The sequence below is a fragment of the Podarcis filfolensis genome (genome assembly GCF_964270895.1).
Source record: "Podarcis filfolensis genome assembly, chromosome: 3".
Lineage (NCBI taxonomy): Eukaryota > Metazoa > Chordata > Lepidosauria > Squamata > Lacertidae > Podarcis > Podarcis filfolensis.
This window is the reverse complement of record NC_139606.1, coordinates 48,262,311-48,290,224: the sequence shown is the minus strand read 5'-3', so window position 1 is coordinate 48,290,224 and position 27,914 is coordinate 48,262,311. Positions and strand designations below refer to the sequence as shown.

The following is a 27,914-nucleotide window of genomic DNA, read 5'->3' as shown; positions in this document are numbered from 1 at the left end:
GCAATCCAACTTTCCCCGTATTTTTACCCCCCCCCCCCCTTTTTCCAATAATCTGTTCTGGGGTTAAGCACTCCTCTCTGTTGGTGGAGTTCCATTGGGCAACCGTAAATCCTTGCGCTGACAGAACAAGGTACTTAGTGCTGCTTTGGATAAAACCCAGGATACAACTCACAGTGGTGTGTACACCATCATGGCATATATACTTATCACATAACTTCAAAAATAAAATGTTAAACATAGTTAACGGTGCTAAAAATAGTTGGTTTTAATATTCTAATAACAAACATTGGGAGTTCAAGGCATATAATTCTTAGCAGAAGTTACTCTGTCTAGATTATACCTTACATCAGACAACAGGGAACTTGTTGGCAATGAAATATAGTTGGACTGCTAATGCCATTGCTCCTGGCCCACATGTCTAAGGTCCAAGGACAATGGGAATTGTAGTTGAATATCTGGAAGTATTAATACTGTGGCTGAAATTCAGTGTTACACTGTTACAAATGTTCCATAGCAGCTTGTCAGCTGGATCCATTCCCTTACCCTGTGTACTATTCTGGGGTTTTCCTGATCCCTCTTACAAATTGGGGGGCATTGGGGTGCTCAGGAGATGAAGAGAGGGGATCAAGCCCCATTGTGCAGGGCTTCCACAGAATCCTGTCTGTAGTTTCAGTTCTTGACACATGGAACCCTCAGAAAGTGTTGAGTCCTCTTACAATATTTAAACATTGGTTAAGAAACATTAATGTCATTATACACTGAATATAGCACAGGTGTGAAAATGAAATCCTCTGGTCGAAGATGTTAGCTAAAGTGGTGCTTAAAATTTTCAGCAATTCTTTGTTCAAATATTGGAAGAGTGGCAATACTCAAGGGTTTGGGGTTTTTTTGCATTCTACTGTGAATTAGAGCAGTATATGAGATGATTGTTGAGGGTTGGAGGATAGCTGTCTTTTTGATGTGCTTTGCTGAGCTCAGATTTTGGTCCCTTCAACTCAGGGGTCAAGTTACATATCTCGCAGGGTAAAAGCTGATGTGACCTTAGCTAAAAGGGTATAAAATACGAATGCACATTATGCACTTTGTGAATTCTAAAGGTTCCTTTTACAAGATATTTAAATTGAATTGACAAAACTTTTTTTAGTGGAAAAAGGCTTTGAGCTTTGCTCATATGCTGTGGATACAACATCAAAAGACTCTTCTGAAACTAATTGTAGCTTTGATGTTTAAAATTGTGCATTCCTGAAAATAACAGGGATGTAAGATGAAAATGCTTAAATGTTTAAAATAGAAAAAAAGTTAAATAAAAAACCATGCAGTTCAGTAATATCTACTTAGCAAATTAGTGCACTTTAAATTTCTAAGTTTCTGGTCATCATTTGGCTGGTGCATTGATGACTACCTTTTCTGACTTAGACATTTTGTCTAAATTAGTGATGGTAAAAGTCTCCCACCACCCACTCCCCCCCTTCTTTGTTTGAAATTGGCTTCTTTTTCCTAAACTCTATTGCAGTAGTCTGGGAGAAAAACTCAGCATTTTTTGTGAGCTCTGTCCAGGTTTGCAATAAGAACAAAGGAGTTCCACATCAGCCCCCTGTACCCCACACCAATTCCCAAATCTTACCCTTGAGAAAGGGGAAAGATTTGTGGTGGTAGGGGGTTAAGCAGCAATGGTGGAAACAGAAGCCTTCCTCTTTCAGATATTTATCTCTTCCCTTCCATTGCTTCGATTTTGTTAAGGCAGCGAACGCTTCTGATTATAGAATCATAGAATTTACATCTACTTTGAAGCCCCGTAGATTCACTTTTTTTGGAGGGTTTTCTATTCTCTAAATAGGCACCTGCACCATTGTCCCTTTATTACGCTGCTTCTCTTTTTGACTTCTCCTGCGTTCTCCCTCATTAGTGGTGTGTTGCTGCTGTTCATTACATTACTCATTCAGCGATCAATTTGTCAAAGCTAGCAGGTGTCTCTGGACGTTGACCCCATAAGAAACCCAGAAGCGGTGGTGTGCTCATTGAAATAGGACATTCAATTTGTATTAATTTCAGTGCAAATGCTGCAAACCCTTGGTGTGCAATCCAATGTAGCACTATGGCAATCATTCCATCAGTGCAAGGATTTCTGCGTCAGCAATGGAATGTTTTTACCTTCTTGTCCCCCAACCCCACCCTAAGTCTTTTCTAGGTGTTCCCTGAACTCTCTGGGGCAGGTTTGGGGAGGGCATTGGGGGGGAGTCCTACTGAACACATGGAAATCCTTGTGCTGATGGGACATAATAGTAGAATATTTCCCATGCTCTCTATACATATTCTAACCCTTCCTCTGTCTATCATCCTTGGCCTTTTACTTAAACAATCTATGACCTTTTAAACTGGGGGGGGGTGTTTGTTGTTATGGGTATGTATGTTTGTGTTTTTCTATTGTAAACTGCCCTGTGTTCTTTGGGTGAAGGGCAATATAGAAATTTATTTCATTAAAATAAAATTAATTAATTAATTTTAAATTGCTCTATAATAAGAATGCAGAACTTTTGCTTGGTCGAATGTGTGTTGGGATTCTCTTGCATTCTATCTGGCATTTACAGGAACCTCTGTTGTGGTACGCTCACACCACGTACAAAAGAAATTTGATTGTCCTTTTTTAACTATCAGGTGTGAAAGCTTCATAAAATAGGTATGGATGTTTATCCATCACAGAATACTGCAGAATTACAAAGCTTTGAGTGTTGTCTTCACTTAGTGGGTTTTCCCTCTATTGTTTGATTTAAGACTACTATTAATAGAGGCTCAGGAGGCCAGAGCACTTTAAACACCAGAATTCATTTGTTAGAATTAACCCATATATAGCATTACTCAGTTAGGTAGTTGCCTAGTAACAAATGCATTTTTGTTCTGAATAGTGAAGGCACATATGATTTCCAGTTGGTTTTTGTGCATAACTTCTATGCTAATCATTATTGCAGTTTTGTGTCTTTACATTGTTGCAGTTAAGGATGGATAAATAATTAAACCCTGAATATTTAGTCATAATTGTAGAAATGCCTGCTTGCATAGGCCCATAACAGTTTGTGATATGGAATTTGGTGCTCAGCTATGACCCCCCGACTCCCACTGTTGTTGTTTGTCTTGAATAAAAGTATTTAGCATGGTGTTTCCTGATAGAGGCTTAATGGTAACAAATAGTTCTGTTGTAGGACTTGAATCTCTGTGTCTTCCAAAATTACAGTCCTCCATCCTATCTGTCAGTCTCCATTAACTTACAGGTGTGTGTGTGTGTGTGTGTGTGAGAGAGAGAGAGAGAGAGAGAGAGAGAGAGAGAGAGAGTTCTGATGTGTTCTTTCAATGTCAGGAAAGCAACATTTTTTTGGAAGATTGGTTGAGGGGTAAACAGTGGGATGGAGGACTGTAGGGGGTAAGTGGCAGATAGGAAATGGGCTAAGCACCGCCTCTTTCTTGCAAATTGCTCTTCCCACTGTTGTGTTGCAAAGGAGAAACAGGATGGGGATTTTGGAAATGTGACTTGACCATGTAACATGGATTTCAGGCCAATGTGTGTAGCCAGAGACTGGATCAGGCTGCCCGCCAAGCAGTCCCGTCCCCCCCAATTTTGCTGAATGCTGCAAAAAGAAAAAGTAGACATGGTGCTGAGGTAGTTCAGCTCTCTGAGAGGAGTGCTAATTGACTCCTCGCTGTTCATCAGATTGATCATTTGATGAGTGGCAAGAGGGTATGGTTGGAAAGCAGGGGGCTCTTTGTCCTGTGTATATGTGTGCCCAAGAGTGTTGAGTGCAAGTGTGTTGGGCTTTCTCCCACCACTGGCAGATAAGATTTGCTGTACTCACAAAATCCAAAGTAAAGATTTGTAGGCAGAAAACATTACCATGCAGACTTTTAATATATTTTAATTAAAAATAAGCTTTCATGGCAATGCTAAAAGCATTACCTGGTGGTGTTAATCGTCAGTTTGTTAATTTGTCATTCTAATACATAATGAAAAAGTTCAATTTTCAGTGAGTTTTGTTGTCTGTCTCCGTATACTCTTAACAAAACTTGGGTCATAAAAACTGTTGACCATATCTTCTGGAACCATTCTGTTGATGGTGGTGCATTCTCTCACCTGCCACTACCCCCCTTTTTCAGCTTTACAAATCTTTGCTGCAATTAGCTAAATACTAATTCCCTTAAAATAACTCAATGGTAGTATATTTGCATCATGAGGGATTAAAGTATTCAGCCGTGTCTCCAATTAACCTCATAATCTCTCTTCAGAATTCTTCCACTCCCAGTCATAGTAAATTCGGTATCAACAGCATGGTATTGCAGCTATAATTACATGTTAAATTTTTAGTACATTTCAATCTATGTGGCATCTAAAGCTGCTGGAGTTGAACCTTAAAAGTGTTGTTTAATATTTGAACTTACTATCTTTATCAAAAATATCTTTCTAATTTTTTAGAAAGTGCCATGCAGTGCCATACAGTGCCATGATGCCATTTTAAGACATGCAGAGAGCTACTTTGAACAGTTCATAATACTGTATAGTACTGATCTCCCCCTCAAACTACTTGCAGTAAGATTAGGTGTCACTGAAAAACATTTTGGAAAGAACCATAAAAACTGCCTACACCCTTCTTTTCTTTTTCATGCACTAGTTTCAGTAATTGCAAAAATTATACGCTTCCCATATTTCCTCACACTGTTACAGTTACCTGTCAATTAGATACACCTATAAATCATGACAGGATTGCTCTTTGACTCAAATCCGTTTCGGTGTTACCATCATAATGTGGAACAGCGTTGCTTTCAGACTACTTGGTGTACAAATTAAATTGCTTTTTTAAAAAATCAAAAACAAGTCCTTGTTGGTTCTTTGCCTCTCTTTGTTTGTCTGTCTGTCTACTTCTGTACTCCTTTTGCAGCAGTTCAAAGTGACTTGCATGAGATTTAAAAACAAAACAATAAGCACAAGAACAGCACACCTATACAGGTTTGAAACAGACACAAAAAAGTTTCTCCCTTGAAAGAAATACGTAAGTTAGGTCCCTGGAGCAAACTGACAACCACAGAAAAGGTTGGAAAACCTTCTACCTTATCAACACCAGTTAAAAGACATGCAGCAGCATTCTGTACCAGGTGAAATTTCAAAACTGTCTTGGGGGGGGGGGGAGCCCTGTGGAAAGTGCATTGTAGTAATCAAGCCTGAGAGATCCAATACCATGCATCCATCTGATCTGTCTGAAAGGGAATTGCCCCCTTACTATCCAAACACAGATGAAGCCACTCCTAGCAACAACTTGTACAGACAACTTAGGAATCAATGCTGGATCTAGGAATATCCTCCAGGCCCTTTCCTTATTGTATCACAGGGATACAATCACTCACAGGCAGACATCTCCCTCTCCAGACCAGAGCCGTTCCTCCTCCTCACCTCTTTTTTTGTTTTCTGGGTTCAGTTTTAGTCTATTCTTCCCCCATCCATTTGACCCCAGTCTTCAAACACTGGCTCAGAAAACAGATAGCTTCAGTAAAGTTACATAGAGGTTAAACCAGTCAGTACCAAGTTTCCATAAAGTTCTGAGCACACTCAAGTGAATATCAGAATTAATGGATTTGAACATGAACTGAGAAAATCCTTGCTCTGCTTTATAAATTTAATGCCGCTAGGTTCTTTAACATCATCAACTTGGTTCAGCTTCTTTTTGTTCTGAACTCCACATGCTTTGAAGATCTTACCTCAAGTGTTCTCCATCTGGAGCATACACACAGTTCTTAGTGCCATGGTTTGAGAGTGAGAGCACGTTCTGTAGATAAGTGCTGGGTCCACTGCAAGACCTATCAGGACGTACTGCAGATATCTGAGTGATGTGGCTTGCTTGTTTGTTCATTCTGGTAATTTATTAGTTGCTTTTCAAAGCTAAGATTTCACAAAGTGACCCTCAGAGAGAAATATTGCTATAGAACCACAGGCAGAGCTGGCGCAGACAAGTAAGCTACATGAGAGATAATGAAGTAGATCACAAAAATTCTTGTAAGCGAAGACAATAGTAAAAAGATACATTTTAAAAGCCTCCTTCAATGCCAGAACTGAACTGATTTGCAGTACTTCTACAGCCTTCTGACTCAGTTGTTTAACCATGGAAGCAACTTGGCTTTGGCTTTCTAAATTGAGTTGATCTAAATCAGAAGTGGGTTTTTTGAGAAAGGACTACGAGTTCAGTTCAGGTTCTGACCACAACAACACACCCTCAAATCTGCTATTTTGAATGTGTCTCTAATTGCTGGGCCTTGGGGGTTTTGTTAGGAAAAGGAAAAACTCCTGCTGTACTACACATTGAGCAAAATATTAGTATCCACTAACACATATTTATATATTTATGTGGAAATTATTTTTATATTTTATTAAGGTAATATTAACTCTAGACTTTAATTAAAAAATGTGCTAACTTAATGACATTTTCTTTTCTTTTTTACAGGTTGAATCTACCCAAAGCATGATTAGGATCTTGGGCCTTTCAGCCACTTTACCTAATTACCTTGATGTTGCTACATTTCTGCATGTTAATCCCTATATTGGACTGTTTTATTTTGATGGCCGTTTCCGGCCTGTTCCACTTGGGCAGACATTTCTTGGTATCAAGACAACTAACAAGGTACAGTTTTGCTATAAAATATTTGGAATGAGACGTTGAGACAACCATTCTTAGGAACATGTTCAAGTGGTATTTCCGTATATATCTGTAGTAGTCGCCATCCTTCTCATATTATCATCCCTTTGTCTCTCCCTTCCTTGTAATACCTTCTTCAGCATTAGCTTTAGATTGACTACTACTTTGGGGTCAGGATCTTATTAAATTTTTGTTTGGTTTACAAAACTCTACAAAGTGCCCTGTCTGTTTCACAGGCATGAAAATAAACAATATCCAGTATGTTAGCATGTGTATATTGTTCAAAGTGATTCACGTATGCTTTCTTGGCAATCCTTATGACAAACCTGCAAGGTCCCTGTGTACCAAATGGGGAACCACGGTTTGCCATAAGGCAACAGAGTGAATCTTTTGCTGAGTTGAGATTTGAATTTGCAACATAGCCTGCAATTCTAATTGCACAATAGAACGTCTGACTATAGTGTAGTAATAAACTATTAGTCACTGTGCAACACTCATTACAGGGGAGATGTGTGGATTACTGCTTCAGACTTTACCCAGCAACACAGTAATTATGATAAATAAATACATGGAAGCATGGGAATTGGTTTGGAGTTCTCTTTTCAGTTCTGCTGTCTGATTCTTATGTGTTCCTGCATAATCCTACAGCAGTACAGTATTGCTGATGTTGGAAGAAATATCCAGCGTCTCTTTTTCCTTGGAATATTGTTTCTCTACATTAAGTTTGCATTTGAGAGTTAGATTTGAGACTTCTTTGACTTGCTCAGTAGTGTCAAATTCCCTTCCCTCCTTCATGATTACGTTTTGCCATGATAATAGAGATGGCGGTTTGCATTTTATTTCTTTGCTAGCGAGTTATTTATTCACTTTAGTCAACTACCCTTTTAGTAATGATGTGCTATGGACAGAGTGTCAGCTATGACTATGAATTCCCTGGCTTCATTTTAAGCTGTTGCTGCCTTCATGATTGAATTATTTCCCCCTTGGAACTCAGGTAGAGCTAGCTGTGTTGCAGTGTGATCAGGAATTATGTTACTCTCCAAGTATTAATATAAATAGAGAGTTAATATCAGATTACTTCTCTGAAGCTGTCTTTTATCAATGTTAATGCATAAGAGTCAAGAGGCACAAGGGGTTCTATAGTGCAAAATGCTTGTGAAATTGAAGTTCAGGTTTCTCCAGTTAAGTTGATGGCTTCCCCATCCTCTGCTTTCAATCAGAAGGAACATACCAAGCTCCAGAGACAGCACAAGTGACTATACAGATAGTAGTAGTTTTTTCTCTGGAGAGGATAAGGAGTCTGAGTAAGGATAGAATGCTAGAATCATATATTTGGAAGGGACCACAAGCTTCTTCTGTTCCAGCCCCCTCCTGTACAGAAATCTTTTGCCCAACGTGAGGCTCAAACCCACAGTCCTGAGATTAACATGCTGTATGTCCGTGTGGCACTGAACATGTTCACACATCATGTTTCGCCTCAGCCTGTAAATTTAGTATGTAATGCTTTACACATTTACTTGATTGTAAGTCTCATTGACTTCTAGCTTACTTCTGAGCAAACACATTAAGTCTTCTTTTACCTCACCTCTGCAAATGATGCAAATAGCAGCTTTGCATCAGTTGATTGGTTTAACAGCAACCAAACTGCTAAGGTAGTCTGTTAACCATGAAGCTGCAAATCTTGAATATTTATTCCGTGATCCTGTAGGGCATCTGTTTGTTCCATAGTGTTGTATGCAGCTGGTGAAGCTGGTTTTGTCCATTTAAAAAATGGGGTGACTTCTAGCTCCATTTGATATTATAAGTACAAAAGGTTGCCAGGCCTTGCATTCTAGTAGGGCCTTGGAACTCACTGAAGTTGTGGTGTCGTTCTGATGACTTCAGAATGTTTCAAGTGCCGCTAATGACATGGAAATAGTGACTAGGAAATCTTCACGCTGCACAGATCAAGGCAAGCTGCAGACCTGATCAAGTTTGAGGAACAGAACTTCTCTAAGAAGAAATGATTTTAAGTTATTGGTGTTAATATTTGTACCTCTTTGTTTCCACGGTATCTCAATGAAAGAGAAATATGTAACAATATAATAAAAGTATGCTTTCGTCAAGCATTAGTAAAACACCATAAATTTTTAAAATTATGCTACGTTAAAGTTGGTAGAATGGGAATACTGTCTTTTACATTTTGATACTACAATAAAGCATTTCTGTTGTATTGCTCAGGTGCAGCAGCTGAATAATATGGATGAAGTTTGTTATGAAAATGTCTTGAAGCAAGTAACAGCTGGACATCAGGTATGTTTATTCATTGGCTTTTAAGTTAGAACCTGCTTGTGAATATCCACAAGGATTTATTCTTTGCACACATAAACACTTGGATTTCGTTCTATTCAGGAAACCAGCTGACTTGGCCTTTTTTGAGGTTTCTGGAGGCGGTGAAAAGCTTCTAAAAATGAAAGGTTTTCATGTAAGGAAGTCTGCACAATCAAATACTGCAGAATGCAAATGCAAGCACATGTAGAATTTATTTCCACTCGTCGTTTGCTATTTGCCCTTCTTCTGCTGTATAGTAACTTGAGAAAAATTACCCTGCTGTAATGAAATAATGTACTTTTCCACTGAAGGTATGCATTCATTTCATACCAGATGAAAAATTAACTGAATGCAGCCCATTTGGTTCAACTTTCTTTCATTTCAGAACAAATATCAGAATGGGTGCAAATATGTTCACTGTCATTATCCTATTTATACCCATTGGTTACTTTTTGGTTATTGATTTCTGTGGGCACTGTTTTATTTTCCCAGAATTATTACTATTGTTACTAATCACCTTCCGCTCAATCATCTCAAAACAATGTGCAATAAACAAGAAGCTAAAAACACAACAAACAGCAGATACACTTAAAACAAAACTAAAACAATGCAAAATAGGCATATATTTTTTTTACAAATGGCACCCATTGATCCAGCCTGGAAAGCCTGCTGGAACAAAAAGTACAAATAATGGGTCCCTGACATATCTTGACAGGAATGCTATTCCACCGAACAAGGGCAGCCACAGTGAAAGCCTTGTCTGAGTTGTTGGAAAGTGAGCTTCTGAGATCTTGGAAAATTGCAAGAGAAACTCACTAATAGACTGCAGTGATATATAAAGTATATACAGTGGTACCTTGGTTCTGGAATAGCTTGGCTTCCAAACAAATTGGCTTCTGAATTCTGCAAACCCAGAAGTAAGTTTTCCGGTTTGTGAACGTTTTTCAGAAGCTAAACATGTGATGCGGTTTCCACTTGAGTGCTGGAAGCTCCTGCAGATAATCGGAAGCTGCGCCTTGGTTTTCAAACAGTTTCGGGAGTAGAATGGACTCCCGGAACGGATTAAGTTCAAGAACCAAGGTACCACTGTAAGAGAGGACAGTTTTTCAAGTAACCTGGACCTGAGCTGCATAGGGCCTTATATGTTAGTACCAACACCTTGAACTGCCTGGTAGCAGATTGGCCACTGGTGCAAATTGTGCAAGCAATGTTTTATTGTGGAAGTCTGCTCTCACAAGCAACCTAGCCACTACGTTCTGCACCATTTGTAGCCTCAAGACTAACCCATTTACCACATCACAGTAATTCAAAGGCTAGGATATTATCTCATTCCAGGGTGGAAATGATGGTTACTGGTTAGGGCTGGTATTTTTTGTGCCGGCAGGCACTGTTTCAAAGAATGCTGTTGAACTACTCAACATTTGGAGTGTTCTGGGAAAATAAAATTGAGCTCTACTACCACCCACTTCTCCATAAAAATAGAAAAGAGAGAGAGAGGCAGATTCTGGAGCATTCTAGGTGGGTCTTTCAGTCATTCAGCATCCATAACTACTTGAAAATATTAACAGGGCTTTAGTTGGGTCAAAAGTTGAGGTGGGTCACAACTAATAAGTCTCACTGATCTTAATAGCATGGAGAGTGGATATGTACCCTATATGGCACAACCACAGGATTTCCAAATGGTGATTGTATACTGAGACGTTTTATAAAAAAAGAGGGGGAGGTTTGTTGGGTGTGCTTAGAACGGAGTCTGATGTTTTTGCAGTTTTTTTAATTTTTGCTGTTAGAAGTTTCAAGCATTCTGGCAGCAAAAGATGTTGAATGATATATACATATCCCCACTTGTTATTAAAGTCTGTTTTCTATAATGCACTGTATTAAAAGTATGACATAAAACCTCTCCACCTACTACTAGTAAACCTATAATAAAGCTGCCTCTAGCTGTTTTCATATGGTCCTTAATACATCCTTAATACATACTTCTTCCTTCCTCTTCTCCAAAACTGGTTTCTTTCCATATGCATGACAAGTTACCGAATCTATATTCCATGGGTTTGTAGCTACTAAGAAAGTGTTTTTCCTCCTGAAATGAATTTTAATGTGTGTTTTTCCTGAATGATGTGTTTTGAATGGTTTCAGATATATGTCCAAAGAGATAGATTATTGTAGAAACAAGACCTTTATCATCTTTTCTTTTAATTCATCCTACTTGCTTTCTCTTAAAAATGCCCTACATGTAACCTAAACACTGATAAATGCTACCTTTTAGAGAACTCTATAGAATTTGACAGCTGTTCATTCAGAATTCCCTAAAGGAAAATGTGATAACTTGCTCTTTTTAAAAGTAAAAATTGGAACTCCATTTCATCAGTCGTTTGGGGATTGCGCTGATTCTTTACTGCACTCAGAGCACAGTTCGATATTTTGATTTTTTACTATAATACATACCTGAGGGGCAGACTTCTCACTTGTCTCCAATATAATCAAGCCATGCCATTTTAATGTAGTTAAACATGGTTTAAATATTGTGGATACAAAATAAGGTGGGTTTATTTTATTATTTTGTGATATGCAACTAAATTGTACCAAGATTGTTAAAGTAGTGCATGAGTTAAAATACTGAAATAATAGCTGAAGTGGCCTTATCAGACTATTGGGCCACTTGTCTCAGTATTGTCTGTTTTTACTGACGACGGCTCTCCAAGGTAGTTCTGTATTACAGAAACAGAACCGTATACTAGAACTGATCAAATCAGTATTTTATCTGTTGTTCCATTACTTGTAATATGGAATGAAAAATATTAACTTCATGTAATGTAGCCAGTTACACATTGGAAACGCTAATCTTTTAAGTGAGGTAAGTGTGACTTTCTTTAATACTTAGGTGAGCAGCTTCTGTCATAAATGGGATAAGTGCAGATGCTATTAATATATAATATTTTTATTTAAAAATATTCCTAAAGATTAGTTTGATATTCAGCACTAATTATTGTTTGTTGTGAAAGAGTTCGTTTTTATTAGCAAGTAATCTTCTTTCCATTTCCTACTGTCAGATCAGGAAATAAGATTTTATTATACCACCACAAATTTATATTTTTTATATATTTAAAAAAACCCCACAGGAATGGAGGCAGGTGTAAGAGAATTAGAATTTACATTAGAAGCAAACAAAGGAATTAAAGGAATGTATCTTGAACGAGCAAGCTACAACAACCTACATGGGTAAATGATAATTCTAGGTTTCTCAGAGTTTTAGTACTTAAGTGATACTTGATGCTACTGATCACCCTTCTCACCCCATTCATGTTGAATAAACCAAGGATTGTGAAGATCAAACACTTTACAACAGGCATAGGCAAACTCAGCCCTCCAGATGTTTTGGGACTACAGCTCCCATCATCCCTGACCACTGGTCCTGTTAGCTAGGGATGATGGGAGTTGTAGTCCCAAAAAAATCTGGAGGGCCGAGTTTGCCTATGACTGCTTTACAAGTTATAACGCAATGTAGAGAGCTGCCTTCCTTCTCAGGGGTGCTGAACTCTACCCTCTGAAAATTTCCTTGGGGACCACATACCCAGAATGGAGGCCCAAGTCAAAAGTGGGCGGAGCAATTAAATTACCCTTCTTCCTGGCACAGAAAGAAGAGAAAGAGAGAGAGATTTTAAAATTGCTCCCTGCACAGCAGTTAAGGTGGGGGGGGGCGGGTTTCATTGGTGCCTACAGGAACTTTTTATCAGCATATTTGCTGGGGCGGGGGGCAAGACTGAGGACGGGCAGCCGCAATCTGAATTCAGAGCCATTGAACAGCAATTTCCCATTCCTGCTCTAATGTGTAAGAACTTACTACAGGGGTCACTAGCCCTTTTAAATCTGTGGGCAAATTTTGAATGTTGAGTGAGTGTCATGGGTGCCGCTCTGCCTGGTCATTTGTCACCCCCTCCCCAGGATCAGTCCCCTGAGAGGCAGAGTGCATATCCCTTTTCCAAAGGATCTATGTAAAAGTGTGGTGCAGTACAATTAATCTTAGCGTTGGAAAACTTATAAAGCTGAACGAGGAAGTGAGGAAAGAGCTCTATGTACTTTTCAAGGGGCAAAAAGATAACCACTCACTGACCAAGGGGTCAATGAATGGAGGGAAACAGAAGCTTCATGGGCACCAATGGAAGATGTCATGGTTGCCATGACACCCATGGGCCTATTAATGACTCCATATGCATTAAGCATGCATGAGGCAAATTGTATAAATTTAATGGTGGTTCTTAGCTTTTGGCTAATTGTGTTAGGCATTTCCATTCAGCATTTGGTCCCTAGATTGAATTGTATGGAAGTCAGAAATAACTAGCCTTACTAGGGGCCCAAACCATCTGTGATATCAGAGATGTCTTTCCCTCTAATGTCTTTGTTTGTTTGTTTGTGAAATGGAAATAGCAGCTGCTGGAAGCACACAAGGAGGGAGAGTTTAACCCTTTCATCCCCTACAGCAGACCTGCTGAGAATCCTTCCTTTTAAAGCAGCTTGTTTGCATTGTGAGGAAAGCTCCTTTAGGGCCTATGAGTTTTCTTCTCAACGCAAATAGCAGCTTCAAAGAAACCATTTTCATTAGGGTCTTGGCAGAGGAGGAAAGGGTTAAAATCTCCCTCCTTACCTGCTACTATTGTGTACATAGACAGAGTTAAAAGGCAGTGAGATTCTTTTGCCTTGCTGTGTTCCAAGCCACATTTGCACACTGTTGTACACAAGGGAGAGGGGGTGGGGATGTCTTCAACTGGATGCCTGTATGGTTTCCCTTCCCCAGGATCCCCCCTCCAATTTCTATTCAATGAAGCAGTCATCTGTGCATGCATTGTCATCCACACACGCGCAATGGCTGTCTTAAGTGTACACCTCAGCTTGACTGTGACATGAAGGCGGCATAAGTTTTTCTTTTAGATTGAAGCTAGTTTGAGATTGATTTTCAATTATTCTACCCCTCCCTCCTTATGCTGGTCTATGACCGTAATAAAGTTGTTGTTGAAAAGAAAGGCATCAAACAGCAGTATTTCTAAAGAAATTACGGGATAGCTCTACGTTGTGGGTAACATTGTGGGTATACCGATTCAGAAGCACTGGAGCCAGAGTCAACAACATACACAGTCATAGTCTCTTACACTCCAGTTTAAAAGTGCTCGTTAAAGAAATTATGCATTCAGTGTCATGTCTGGTTCAGTTCCACTGACTTTATTTACATCTCAAATGCAGCCAAAAAAAGGAATCCTATGGTGCAGAGAGGTGGAAGGAACCTTGTTATTTTAACCCAAAGGGTGCTCATCAATGGTTCCTCTTCATCCTGGAGAAGAGTGACTAGTGGGGTGCCACAGGGTTCTGTCTTGGGCCCGGTCTTATTCAACATCTTTATCAACGCCTTGGATGACGGACTCAAGGGCATCCTGATCAAATTTGCAGATGACACCAAACTGGGAGGGGTGGCTAACACCCCAGAGGACAGGATCACACTTCAAAACGACCTTGACAGATTAGAGAACTGGGCCAAAACAAGCAAGATGAATTTTAACAGGGAGAAATGTAAAGTATTGCACTTGGGCAAAAAAAATGAGAGGCACAAATACAAGATGGGTGACACCTGGCTTGAGAGCAGTACATGTGAAAAGGATCTAGGAGTCTTGGTTGACCACAAACTTGACATGAGCCAACAGTGTGACGCAGCAGCTAAAAAAGCCAATGCAATTCTGGGCTGCATCAATAGGAGTATAGCATCTAGATCAAGGGAAGTAATAGTGCCACTGTATTCTGCTCTGGTCAGACCTCACCTGGAGTACTGTGTCCAGTTCTGGGCACCACAGTTCAAGAAGGACACTGACAAACTGGAACGTGTCCAGAGGAGGGCAACCAAAATGGTCAAAGGCCTGGAAACTATGCCTTATGAGGAACGGCTAAGGGAGCTGGGCATGTTTAGCTTGGAGAAGAGGAGGTTAAGGGGTGATATGATAGCCATGTTCAAATATATAAAAGGATGTCACATAGAGGAGGGAGAAAGGTTGTTTTCTGCTGCTCCAGAGAAGCGGACACGGAGCAATGGATCCAAACTACAAGAAAGAAGATTCCACCTAAACATTAGGAAGAACTAAACATTAGGAAGAACTTCCTGACAGTAAGAGCTGTTCGACAGTGGAATTTGCTGCCAAGGAGTGTGGTGGAGTCTCCTTCTTTGGAGGTCTTTAAGGAGAGGCTTGACAACCATATGTCAGGAGTGCTCTGATGGTGTTTCCTGCTTGGCAGGGGGTTGGACTCGATGGCCCTTGTGGTCTCTTCCAACTCTATGATTCTATGATTCTAAGATGCTCAAAGGTATTACTTATTTGTTGGAAGTACTTTATTTGGTATCAATGTACCACCACTTCAGGTGTCTGAAAATGTTAGTGATTTATTGGCATTGGCAGAATGAGAATAGCATTATGAAGAAATAATTTGGAAGCAATGCATTTTTCCATACTCAAAACTAGGACTGGATTTATTATTACCTGCATTACTGTAGCTACTATGATTTATTAATAGTTTGTGATAGGCTTTTTGACAGCTTGATCAATTATATCCACGGGTTATCCTTTATCTACTATTCTTAGCTCCTCAAAGAACATAGCATCCTAACAAGGCATAATTTTCACGTCTGCAATTCATGCTGGTTTGGTTCAGTCCTATTACTGTAATACAGGTTGTAGCATGTGATATTCAGATGATGTTGTATGTTGGTGTGCATTAATAGATGTTGCATGTTGTACTGCTATTAAATAATAAAGGACAGTGGGAGGTAGATTTATTCTGCACAGGCATGTGCTTATGACAGATGGAAGAAAATCTTTTCATGTTGATTTTTCAACTGTCCTACTCCGCAAGACTTCGAGCTCCTCTTGGCTATTGGGAAATTAGAAGTTGGCGAATCAGCCTTTAATTTTTATCCATCTGTTCAAACTAATGAGATGTCTCGTTTGTAGGCTTCACTTTGAATTACTCAATGCAAGCGCAGTGATAGCATTCTTCCCTCAGCCCCTCCTCCTGCGTTAACTTGCCGAAAGGGATCATAATAGATATCTTAGTCTTGCTGTGCTTTCCCCTCTTTTATGGAAACCTTTTAAAAATAGGTGAAAAAACACGCACACAAAACCTGCATACAGAGTTGACTTGCTTTCTTGGTAGTGTTTACGAAAGCTGTAGGTTTCTAAGGTTAGCTTTGTACTAGAGCATTGCCTGCTTCCTTAAGATTTCTACTAAAAATGTATTGGAACAGTTCTAATTGAAAAATCTAAATACTCACAAGATTTTGAGTATGACATTGGATGCTGTTTTGAGTTCCCTTTCCAAATGGTTAACTGTCTCCCTCCCCTGGTGAATGTTTTCCTATGCCTGCTAGTTTAATCTTTAATTATTATTTTTTTCCCTTGTTTGGGAAAGATGGAAGAAGAGATCCTTAGTTTCAGTTTGACAAGCATGTTACTGTTGTTTTCAAATGGAAGTTCAGGAGTCATGTTACGTTCCTTGTGCCCTAGGTTAGTGTGACTAGTCTTGGGCAAAATTGGTCAATATATTGATGAAGTGGGCTGAGCTAGATAGGATTGTGGAAAGCATGGGGTGCTTTTATTAATTAGCCAGCAAGACACAGGGAAGGGGGAAATGAATTTGGAGGAAAGTGTGGCATTCCTTTGCTATAACTTTGAGTGCCCATTCCTTCCAAAGAAGGAAGTCAGTCAAAGCCCAACAGTACATTAGGATACAGCTGCATATTACACCCAACTAGGTTATGGGTGATGGGGAGACTCTTCCGGGTTGGTGCCACTGTTTAATGGCGGATTCCCTCCGAGCTCCGGAGGGAATCGGCTCCGTAGCGTCTGGGTCTGGCCGCTGCGGCGAAGCGGGGACCCTTAAAATCACAGGCGCGGATGCCTGTGAACACAGAGACTCGGCGGGCACCATTTGCGCCCCCCCAATCCGCGACGGAGCCTTTTTAAAGGCTTCGGAACGGAGGCAGGGTAAGGCGTGGTGCTGAGAGTACTCCCTCGTCTACGGAGTGAAGCCGCAAGCCATTGACAGAGAGCGCCAACTTCTTCTAAGAGTGATTGGATCCTAAAACATCAACCCGTGAGTAATACGGAGATTGGAACTTAAAAAAATTTCTTATCTTGGATTTGGAACGAGCGGGAAGGGGCTAAAAAGGAAGTCCACCCCCCCCCTCTTTGTAAACAACTTAAAGCAAAGGACTGGGCAGCTAAGGTCGAGAGAATCTGTTTCTTGCTTTTTTTTTAACTAAAGATCCTGACCTCACGGTTTGGACATTATAAGAGGATATTCTGGAGGATAAAAAGAATTTTGGGAGCTGAAACTACACCCCCCCCCCCAGACCCGGGAACGTCCGATGAGAAAGCCTGTTGCATGGAAGATTTTGACAGCTGTCAAGTGAGCTGCTAGTCAGCTAGTTGTCAGCTGGAAAAAGAGAACATTGTTTCTACTGTTTTTGCTGGTTTATTCGGGATAACTTGTTGAAAATAAGGTTGATACAAAATAACTGGACTTTTGGTTTTTTGAGCTGAAAGGAAGATCAAGGAATTAAATCCCCCTAGAGGGGTAACAAGGATACTACATTACAAAAATGGCTGGAGTGTCTAAATTCCAAGCAGAATTGGACAGAGCACTGGTTCTCTTGGGAAACTTACAAGATGAGTACGATGCTTTGTCTACAGAGGTAGCGCTATTACACTGGACAGTAAACAACAGCTTGGAGTCTGATAAGGATTTGAAACAGGAAGCCTATTCAACTGAACAAATAAATGAAACCGAAAGCGTAGACACGATGGAGCAATATGTCCTTTTTGAAGAAAACGAAGGAGGAGATGGAGGTTTGCAGGAGTCAAAGGAGAGCTACAATATGAGGCCTGACATGATGACAAAAAAGGACAATAAAAACTGGATGCGGAAAGCCTGGTTTGATTGGGAATTTGGAAAATGGAGAGATCCTCTTTTGAGGAGATCTGAAGACCTGAGGATTATAAATTTGTTGAAGGTGGAAGCTGGAGCTGTGGGGACATTTGGATTTGAAAGAAATTTGAAACAAGAGTTGGAATACCCCATAGGCTTTGCTTTTGCTTTTAAGTATGGAGGACTGGCTAGAAGCAACACCGATTCTGTTGGGCCAGAGCCCCTCCGAGACCTGGGGCTTAACATCAAGGTCTATCAAAGAGACCGGCAGAAAGGAACTGAGAGAGACATAAGGGCCTCGGACCTGAGATCTCCAGGCTAAATAAATAATATAAAGACTGATGGATATTGGTTGGGGACTGGAACCGGGAGAAGGGTGGGTGGAGGTTGGGAATCCAAAGGGTACATAAGGATAATTTGCATTGCTTTGTTTGTTTTATATTTTGTTAGTGGTAAGGAAATTGGGTAAACCGTGGAAGGGAAATTTTGGTCGACCTTAGGAAAAAGGTTCAAGAGTAAATTAATGAGGTATAAGTATTGATGTGTAACTTTAATAAGGTGAAATTGGTTTTTTTCTTCTTCTTTTTTTAACTAAGTGAGAATAAGGCTGTTAAAAAATAAATGGAGGAAATGGAAAAAAGAAGTAAAGTAAAATAACAGTATGTTAGAATAAATGTTTAAGTTAAGGTGAAGAAATAAGTTAAGGACTTGCTGAATTGACAATTTAAATTGGAATACAAGAAGGGGAGGTGTGAGGAGGTCTGAGAAATAAGGTTGAGGAAAATAAGTATCAGAAACTGTATGTGTTTTTTCTATTTTTTTTTGTTTAGTTTCGAATATTTTGTTTATTTTTTTGTTTTTGTTTGTTGTGTGTTTTCTGAAAATACCAATAAATATTTAATTAAAAAAAAAAAAAAATATGGGTGATGGGGAAATGACACTGTATATATGAATTTCGGGATGGGGGGGGGGAGACCTTCGCCAGCAGCTAATGATCTGAACCTGGAGTGGGAAAACTCTGATTTGATTTGCTTTTGTATATTTTTATGCCACTTTCCCAACAACCAATCTGAACTCAAAAGCAGCTCACAACGGTAAAATGTTGTCAAATAAAAACAACACTTCCCAATAAAATAAATGAACCAGAACAATGTGATGTTGACATAATGGAGTAGGATGCCAACATGTCCTCTTCACAGAGGAGACACTATTTGAAGGGCTGTCAGATTACAGTCTCTTTCAGGGATGGGGGAACCCCAGGCCAAGATAAAAATTTTCATTGATTGCTCTGCCCTGCTTTGGCTCTGGCCCTGCTTTCCACTGGTGTGTTACCTCCAGGAGGTTGATCAGAAGGATATGTGACCCTCAGGCTGTAAAACGTTGCTCACCCTCCTCTATCTGAAAGGTGTCCAACCCAGATCTGGTTTAAACCCAAGAAAGGGCAGACGCTTTAAAGTTGTCCATCAGCAGCACTCAGATAGCAGAGGAACATAGGTCACTGGTCACAGTCAGCTCCACTATGATTATATAATTAATATTTACATTACAGTAGTAATTATTTCTAAATTTGCATCTGTACATATAAATTAGGATATACTGTACAGTTTTTATGCAAACTACTGTTCTCTTTTGTCCTCTGTTTTAGTGATGACTTTCTTTCTTTTCTTTTATTATTTTCTGTCAATATGTAATTGACCACCTTATCAAGGAGTAAGTGCTGGTTTATGTTACAAGAAGGAAGAGAAGGAACAAATTTAACCATGATCATACGTATTGAGAAGCAGAAACTTGTTATTTAGATTGTCATTTGTTGATTAACTGAGAAAATCCTTCCTTGCTGTCAACAGATTTTGCATTTTATGGCTTGTTTTAATCATGTATGTTTAGAACAGTGCTTATCAAAAGGTGGGGCACTCCATCCCACCCAGAGGAAGTTATGAAGGTTTCAGGGTAGATGTAAATGTTTCAAAAAAGTAGTACAGTATAATTTTAAAATAATAATTAAAATTCACAATATTTCAATGCTTTTGAAAATTTGAATAAAATAATTCAGAAAGCTAGGTTTGAATGGAGATGTGGGATTTTCTTGTTAGCTAAAAGTGGGCATGGGTTTTAAAAGGTTGAGAAGCACTATGTTAGACTTGGTGTGCTTCTCTACAAAGTAAAAACTAGAATACACATTCAAAACATTAAATATATGTAAAGCATGTTGGTTCTCACACGTTTCCTGTCATATTGGGGAGAAGATTACATGCATCCATAAAACTCTTAATATAATACACTAATGCGTAATGATGCTTTAACAGTAACACTGAAGCGAGAACTGCTGTTGAGAATGTCAGCCTTTAGTTACTTTGCATATTACTGGTTTTATTATAGACAGAAATTGCAGGAGTGGAGAGCAGTGGCACTGCTGAGTAGTGTCTTCTGAACTAATGATTACATTTTAGTTTTGACCTGCTTGCAGCTTCTTCTAATTTCACACATGGATGTTTCCTGATCTATAAACTGCAGTGCATGCACTCCTAATTTGTGTGTGGTGTTTTTAAGGGAATTTTTTTTATGCAAGAGGAGTTTGGTTTTCCATATTGTAGAACCAGCTAGCTGTCTTTCTTGTCAACAAGACAGCTTAGTTTTTCAAATCACTTTGCTTCAGGAACAGTCCCAAGAAGGGGAAAGCTGCAAAAATTTGCCGTGTTTTTCATTTGCAATCCTCTTTATGCATTCTTGAAACCCCCTTTCTTTCCTACACATATGATTTATACCTGCCATCCTCACCCATACAGCTCACACACTTAAATGCTCATCCTCAATATTAATGGCCTCTACCACAGCATTGCCAGCTCCTCCAACATGTTTTCACAACAACTCTCATTCCATTCTCTTCCTGGACCCTTTGATTTGTAGCTGGTGCTCATGAGCTTGCCCCAATGCTCAAAACCATCATATTATAGTGCTAGGAAAATATAATTTGTCCTTTAGGTAGGAGAGCAATAACTAGTGAGTGCTGTGTGGAATGTGGTTGCAGGTTGCTTAGTTGCAATTCCTTTAAGTTTATTCAAATGTGCATTTTCTTTTCATTTTTGTACAGTGGTACCTCTAGTTACAAACTTAATTCGTTTCGGAGGTCTGTTTTAACCTGAAACTGTTCTTAACTAGAGGCGTGCTTTCGCTAATGGGGCCTCTTGCTGCCACTGCGTGCCGGCACACAATTTCCGTTCTCATCCTGGGGCAAAGTTCTCAACTCGGGGTAACTCTTCCAGGTTACCAGAGTTTGTAACCTGAAGTGTTTGTGACCTGAGGCATTTGTAACTCGAGGTACCACTGTATTTACTTCAACCCTGTCATAATATATAGATGAATTTCTGTCTTTTACTTGACTTGGGTTTAGGAGTATTTAGGACCATTTTGAAGCTACATTAAGAATGGAATCCTTTGTGTGACTACTCAGATGTAAATTCCATTGAGTTCAATGAGATTGACTCCTATATAAGTGTATATAGGATGCAACCTGTGGCTGCTATTTATATTTTTAAAATGTACATTAGCTCATAGTATGTCAGTCCCAGTTTACGTAATATTCTTCCTTCCTCTTTGAAAAGTCTGTGCTTAGTGGCGTTCCCTTTTTTTTTTTTGCATTATAAATCTCCTGATTTGGTTTAAGGGTGGGTTCTGACACTGAAGAGGAAAGCTGGAAAGTTATGATCGGCTATTGTCATAGCCAGCCCCTACTTGGAGTGTCACCCCAGGAAGGATGCATATCAGCAAGATTTTCCTATGTACTGTAGTGACCGTGTAATGTAGGGTGTTGAGTCTCCGGAAGGAATATGTCTAAATGCAACCTTGCACAGGTAGATTTAGGTAAACACTAGGATTTACCATCCAGCCACTCACTCAGTTCTGTACTGTGGGTTGGTGTTGGCATAGCCATATGTTTATAGTTGTGCTTTTCAGCAATATTTAATGTATCTGAATGCTTTCATATGACAGAACTGGCCTATGCTACCTGCTTTTCACTTTTTTTTGCAGCCTTGGGTTTGTTTATTGTGACAAGTAGTATAGAGGTGAGCAGAGTGGCAGATCCCTTCATTTCTCTGAGGTAATGAGGCAAAAAGCCTGGAGTGACTTGGAAGGCATAAAAGTGCTGCTAAGCTGGAAAGGGAATTGAAGTTTTCTGATGAATTTAAGGCACTTCCCCTCTGTTGGGGTAGGGAACACTCATGGTAGGCTGTAGGCTTTGGGGGCATCCATCACTTTAGTCGTAGACTACCTTTTATATACATCTCACTCAAGGTGTTTTGCAGTACGGTGGAACCTCTGGTTACGTACTGTCCTCCTTCTGATTGCTTCGGGTAACAAGCTCCGCTAACCCGGAGATAAATGATCCTTTTTGCGAACTTTGCCCCAGGGATACGAGCGGAAGTGGTCTTGGCGGCAGCAGGAGGCCCCATTGGCGAAAACGTGCCTCATGTTAAGAATGGTTTCGGGTTAAGAACAGACCTCCAGAATGAATTAAGTTTGTAACCAGAGGTACCACTGTAAAGCATTAAAAAAAATCAAGCGTGTAAGTCTTTTTAAGGGTCCATTGCATGTGAATATGAATGAATCAAATGAGTTCCTTAGAGGCCAGTTTAGCTGTATAACATATTTAGCCCATTATGAACATTCTGGAATTTCCTCTTTCGCCAGGGGTAGAGAATCTGTGGCCCTTCAAATGTTGGATTCCCAACTACATTAAACTCCATCCAGCTTGGCCAGTCCTGTAGTCCAGCAACAGCAGGCCACAGGTTCCCCGACTCCTGGTTTAAACTATGTAAAGGTCAAGGTAAAGGTACCCCTGCCCTTACGGGCCAGTCTTGACAGACTCTAGGGTTGTGCGCTCATCTCACTCTAGAGGCCGGGAGCCAGCGCTGTCCGCAGACACTTCCGGGTCACGTGGCCAGCGTGACGAAGGTGCTCTGGCGAACCAGCACCAGAGCAGCACACGGAAACGCCGTTTACCTTCCCGCTATAAAGCGGTACCTATTTATCTACTTGCACTTAAGGGTGCTTTCAAACTGCTAGGTGGGCAGGAGCTGGGACCAAACGACGGGAGCTCACCCCGCCGCGGGGATTCGAACCGCCGACCATGCGATCGGCAAGTCCTAGGCGCTGAGGTTTTACCCACAGCGCCACCCGCGTCCCTTCCTTAAACTATGTACCACCTGCTAAAGCAATATGGCTGTGGTCTAGTTTAATATTATTAGGGGGATTTGTCGTTAAATATAATCTGTTTTAGCAGGGGCAGTTAGGACCTGTGTTCTGTATTGTGGGTTTGGTTCCAGGGGGTCCACACACAAAGACAAAATGGCTCAAAATCAGGTAGCCCAGAACCGACCCCACCCCTACCCCTGCAAGGTGGAGGGCTGCTAACCAGGCTCTGGGAAAGTTGTAGTAAGGACCTGAGACGCTTCCAGAGCTGTCCCATGATATTCCCAGAGCCCAGCGTGCAAGGAAAACCCACTGGATGTGTGGGATGGGGGGAAATAAATGGGACAGTGGGTTTTTCCAACTCTTCATTTATCTATCTATCTATCTATCTATCTATCTATCCAAACACCAACATAAGTTGTATATAATACACCTGTACATAATACACACACTGTGTATTTTGAAGGACTATACATTGGTAGTACTACACTGCACTAATCCTGAGTGGATGAGAATATGGGGAAAGATAACAAGGGTGTCTGGCTATATGTAGTCAGAATATTTATTAGTTTTCTTCATTCCAGGGTTGGTTGGGCTGCTTGTAATTTTGAATAATAACCCTTCAAGTTCATTGGCATCCACAGAAATGTGTTTGTTAGCTGTCTAATGACTTAAATTTTCAAGGCAATAGGCTAGCCACTCTTGCTTAATTTTTGTACAAGAATAGACACTGCTGTTTCTATATATTTGAATTGTTACTGACAGGAATGTTTACCTACCAGTAGAAGCTGGCAAAAGATTAAGCGATCAATTGTGTCACAGTAAAAAAAATAAAAAATCTTTTTTAACCTTCAGGCTCTCCATACTTGGATTTTGAAAAGGCTTATGATAATCAAAGTTTCCTATAAATTTAGTAGTTGCAGGTTAGATCTGTTTGTGTTATAGTTCAGTAATTTGGCTAAGGACAGGAAGCAAATGGACAGTTTACACAATCACAATGGAGGAAAGAATCCATGTTAGGATTAACTGAATCAGATAGTCTGGTGTGGGGTGAGAAGTGAAGTTAAGCCAGGTTGCAGGGAACGCCAAATTATTTAACATAACAAAAATCAGACTGTGAAGAATTTTAGAGGAATTTCTTCAAACCGTGTGACTGGGCAACAAAATGACCAATAGGATTCAGTATAAGTAAGTGCAAGTGCACATTGGTATAAAATAAAAGCAAGCCACATCCTGACTTGGACCCCCTTTGGTGTGCTAAATGTTCCTCTTTTTCACACAGTAAAATTTAGGATATATGGTAGCATTTATTTATGTTTTTTGTAACATTGTGGCTTTTATATAAATTCATAGTATGACCATTTTTGAATGCTATTTACATTTCTGTTTACCTTATCTCAGAAACGGTATCTTAGTACTTTTAAGCATTTGGTTGCTTCAGATGGTTGCATAAGTAAAATAGTTGGAAAGAAGATTTCTGTCTTTCAGTGTGCATAATTTAATTTGATGTAAGTAAATACATCATGCCTTTAATTCAGGATTTTATGCTCTAAAGGTGTAGTGAATATGCCATTAGTGGTGATCTTGCATGCTAACTGGTAACAAATTGATTCTTGCTAAAAAAAAAAATTTAATAAAGTAGATTATGCAAATATAAATTATCCCACAAGCTTTTAAGCTGCAAAAGTTACCTTTGGAAGTCATGTTTTGCCATTAGTATTCCAGATTTTTCTTCAATCAAGTGAGTTTTAGGCTTTATACAGGACTATTCCAGCCTCACAAATTAAGTAGAAAGTTAATAATGAGAATTAGATTCAAGAGCTGTAAACATATAAGTTACAGCACAAATAACAAATGACATGAGAGATTTGTTTCTGTCCCGCACATCTTCCACTTTTAGCCACATTTCATGATTTATTTAAACTTTACACTTGAGTCAATTCCGAAGTAAATTCAAACAGAATGCAAATATAATGCTTGTATGGCATATGCTGGCATTCCTTCACTATGTTTTCCAATTTCAACAAATGGAGTCATTAAATAGTTAATTGGTAACCTTGGTCTGTAACTTTTGGAGTATTAGTTCAGCAAGCTTTATGTATGTACAGGCAGTTGAGTCGTTATACTGAGCCTTTACCATTATTGAACTTCTTGATCAGTAGGAGATGACATGTTATGTGTCCATGGTTGTGTTTGCACCGCATACAAACAATGGTATGTCCAATAGCAAGAGGGAGCTGCAGTGACCTTCAGGCTTGCATATTACTTTTTTCTCATACTGACATGGCTAAGAGATGGACTTTGGTTGATCTTGACTTGTTTTATTCAAACTAGGGATCATAGTAAAGGTAAAGGGACCCCTGACCGTTAGGTCCAGTCGCGGACAACTCCGGGGTTGCGGCGCTTATCTCGCTTTATTGGCTGAGGGAGCCGGCTTACAGCTTCTGGGTCCACTTCTGGCGAACCAGAGCAGCTCACGGAAATGCTGTTTACCTTCCCGCTGGAGCGGTACCTATTTAGCTACTTGCACTTTTGGCGTGCTTTTGAACTGCTAGGTTGACAGGAGCAGGGACCGAACAACGGGAGCTCACCCCTTCACGGGGATTCGAACTGCCAACCTTCTGATTGGCAAGCCCTAGGCTCTGTGGTTTAGACCACAGCACCACCCGCATCCTACTAGGGATCATGGCGTATTCCAAATTACAGTTTAAATAAACCAACTAGCCACAGTTTGGAATAAATTAACATTATTATTTAAATTATAAACCACTTATATGCAAAAATGGCTTTTAAGTGGTTTACAACTATAAAATCAATTATAAAATCTGTACATAATTAAAATACACAAGAATAATCCAAGCAAAGCATTAAAACTTCCTCAACTAAAATGTACAATCAAGGAAGTTTAAAAGCATGGCAGTTAAAACAATAAGACTAGAAGTTCAGGTGAATGCTTGCCAAAAAGGCATGTTTTCAAGAGGCCATGCCAATACAGATGGAAACTCTCATATTTCAGCAGGAAGATCAATCCACAACACTGATGTTGTTGTTGTTTAGTCGTTTAGTCATGTCCGACTCTTCGTGACCCCATGGACCAGAGCACGCCAGGCACTTCTGTCCTCCACTGCCTCCCGCAGTTTGGACAGACTCATGCTGGTAGCTTCGAGAATACCATCCAACCATCTCATCCTCTGTCGTCCCCTTCTCCTTGTGCCCTCCATCTTTCCCAACACCAGGGTCTTTTCCAGGGAGTCTTCTCTTCTCATGAGGTGACCAAAGTATTGGAGCCTCAACTTCACGATCTGTCCTTCCAGTGAGCACTCAGGGCTGATTTCCTTCAGAATGGATAGGTTTGATCTTCTTGCAGTCCATGGGACTCTCAAGAGTCTCCTCCAGCACCATAATTCAAAAGCATCAATTGTTTGGCGATCAGCCTTCTTTATGGTCCAGCTTTCACTTCCATACATCACTACTGGGAAAACCATAGCTTTTACTATACGGACCTTTGTTGGCAAGGTGATGTCTCAACACTGGTACCACCAGTGAAAAAGCCCTCCTCTGTGTTACAACAAGCTGGTCATCACCAGGTTGTAGCAAAACCAACCATGTTCCATTTGCTGGTTGCCATTACCAGGCGTTGGAAGGAAATATGGTTTTTCAGGTAACCTTGTTCAGAATTATTTAGTAGCAGAACCTTAAAACTGGTGCAGTGGCTAATAGGCTGCTGGTGAAGATTCCTTCGTACTGGCAGGATATGTCCAATAAGGAGCACCACCCGGCTGCAGCGTTCTGCATAAGCTGCAATCTCTGAACCAGGGAAGCCCCACACAGAGTCATTGCAATAGTCCAGGTATGATGCTATCAATGAATGTGTCACAGTGGCTAAATTATTGCAATCCAGGAAAGGGTGTAGTTGACATACCAGCCAAAGCAGGTGGTACTCTTTACCACAGAGGCCTCCTAGGTCCACAGACAAAGTTGGACCCAATCCGTGTACCTGTTTTCCAAAGGGAGGCCGTACAGGCTGGCCACACACACACACACACACACCCCAATTGTCAGACCTGGTAACCACTTACCCATAGTGTCTCTTCTGTAACTGGATTCAGCTTCAGTTCACTGACTCTCATCCACTGCACCCCTGCATCCAGACAGTGGTTCAGCTTATGTATGGCCTTTCTTAGAAACAGAAAACTAGATCTGAGTGTTGCAAACCTCCTGATGATTGTTCCCAATGTGGATACCCAATTGCAACGCCCCATAAGATTTAGACGTGTAGTCCCCCAGTTCTCTGCTGGTGGTCATGCAGATAGGATAAGGAATCACCAAACTTCCAAACCACAGAGATGGTCCACTAGGATACCATGATTAATGGTATCAAAAGTAGCTGAAATACTACATGGCCTGTCTCTCCTTCAAAGGAGGTCATATTTTCAAGATAGTCCAGATAGTATGACAAGCCAAAACTCAAGGAAACTGAATATGAATGCTGGCAAAATGCTTCATCCAGTTGCATTGGAAGAATTAGAGGAGTATATGACTTACATATTTGAAATACCAACTTTAAGGCTATTGAAGTATATATCCTGGAAACAAATGCTTTGCAGTCATTTCAACCATTATCCCTTTCATGCATCTTGTCAGAAGTTGTTTTAACTAAATCACCGGTGATGGTGTGGTTTGATATACTTGAAAGTTTTCCTGATTAGGCTGTAATCTTATTTAGGAAACCATAATGAGGAAATAAAGACTGAATAGCACTTTAAACCCAGCTGGCCAGAA

The 27,914-nt window shown here is 40.1% G+C and overlaps 1 protein-coding gene across 1 annotated transcript in view; it reads left to right on the top strand.

Annotated features, from left to right (window-relative positions):
• The window catches only part of ASCC3 (activating signal cointegrator 1 complex subunit 3), a 216,673-nt gene that overhangs the window by 74,558 nt on the left and 114,201 nt on the right, over positions 1-27,914 (top strand). Inside the window, exons 12-13 of the mRNA XM_083608265.1 lie at positions 6,477-6,653; positions 8,889-8,960. Of these exons, the coding sequence (XP_083464391.1) occupies positions 6,477-6,653; positions 8,889-8,960 (249 nt within the window). The remainder of the gene's footprint in view (positions 1-6,476; positions 6,654-8,888; positions 8,961-27,914) is intronic.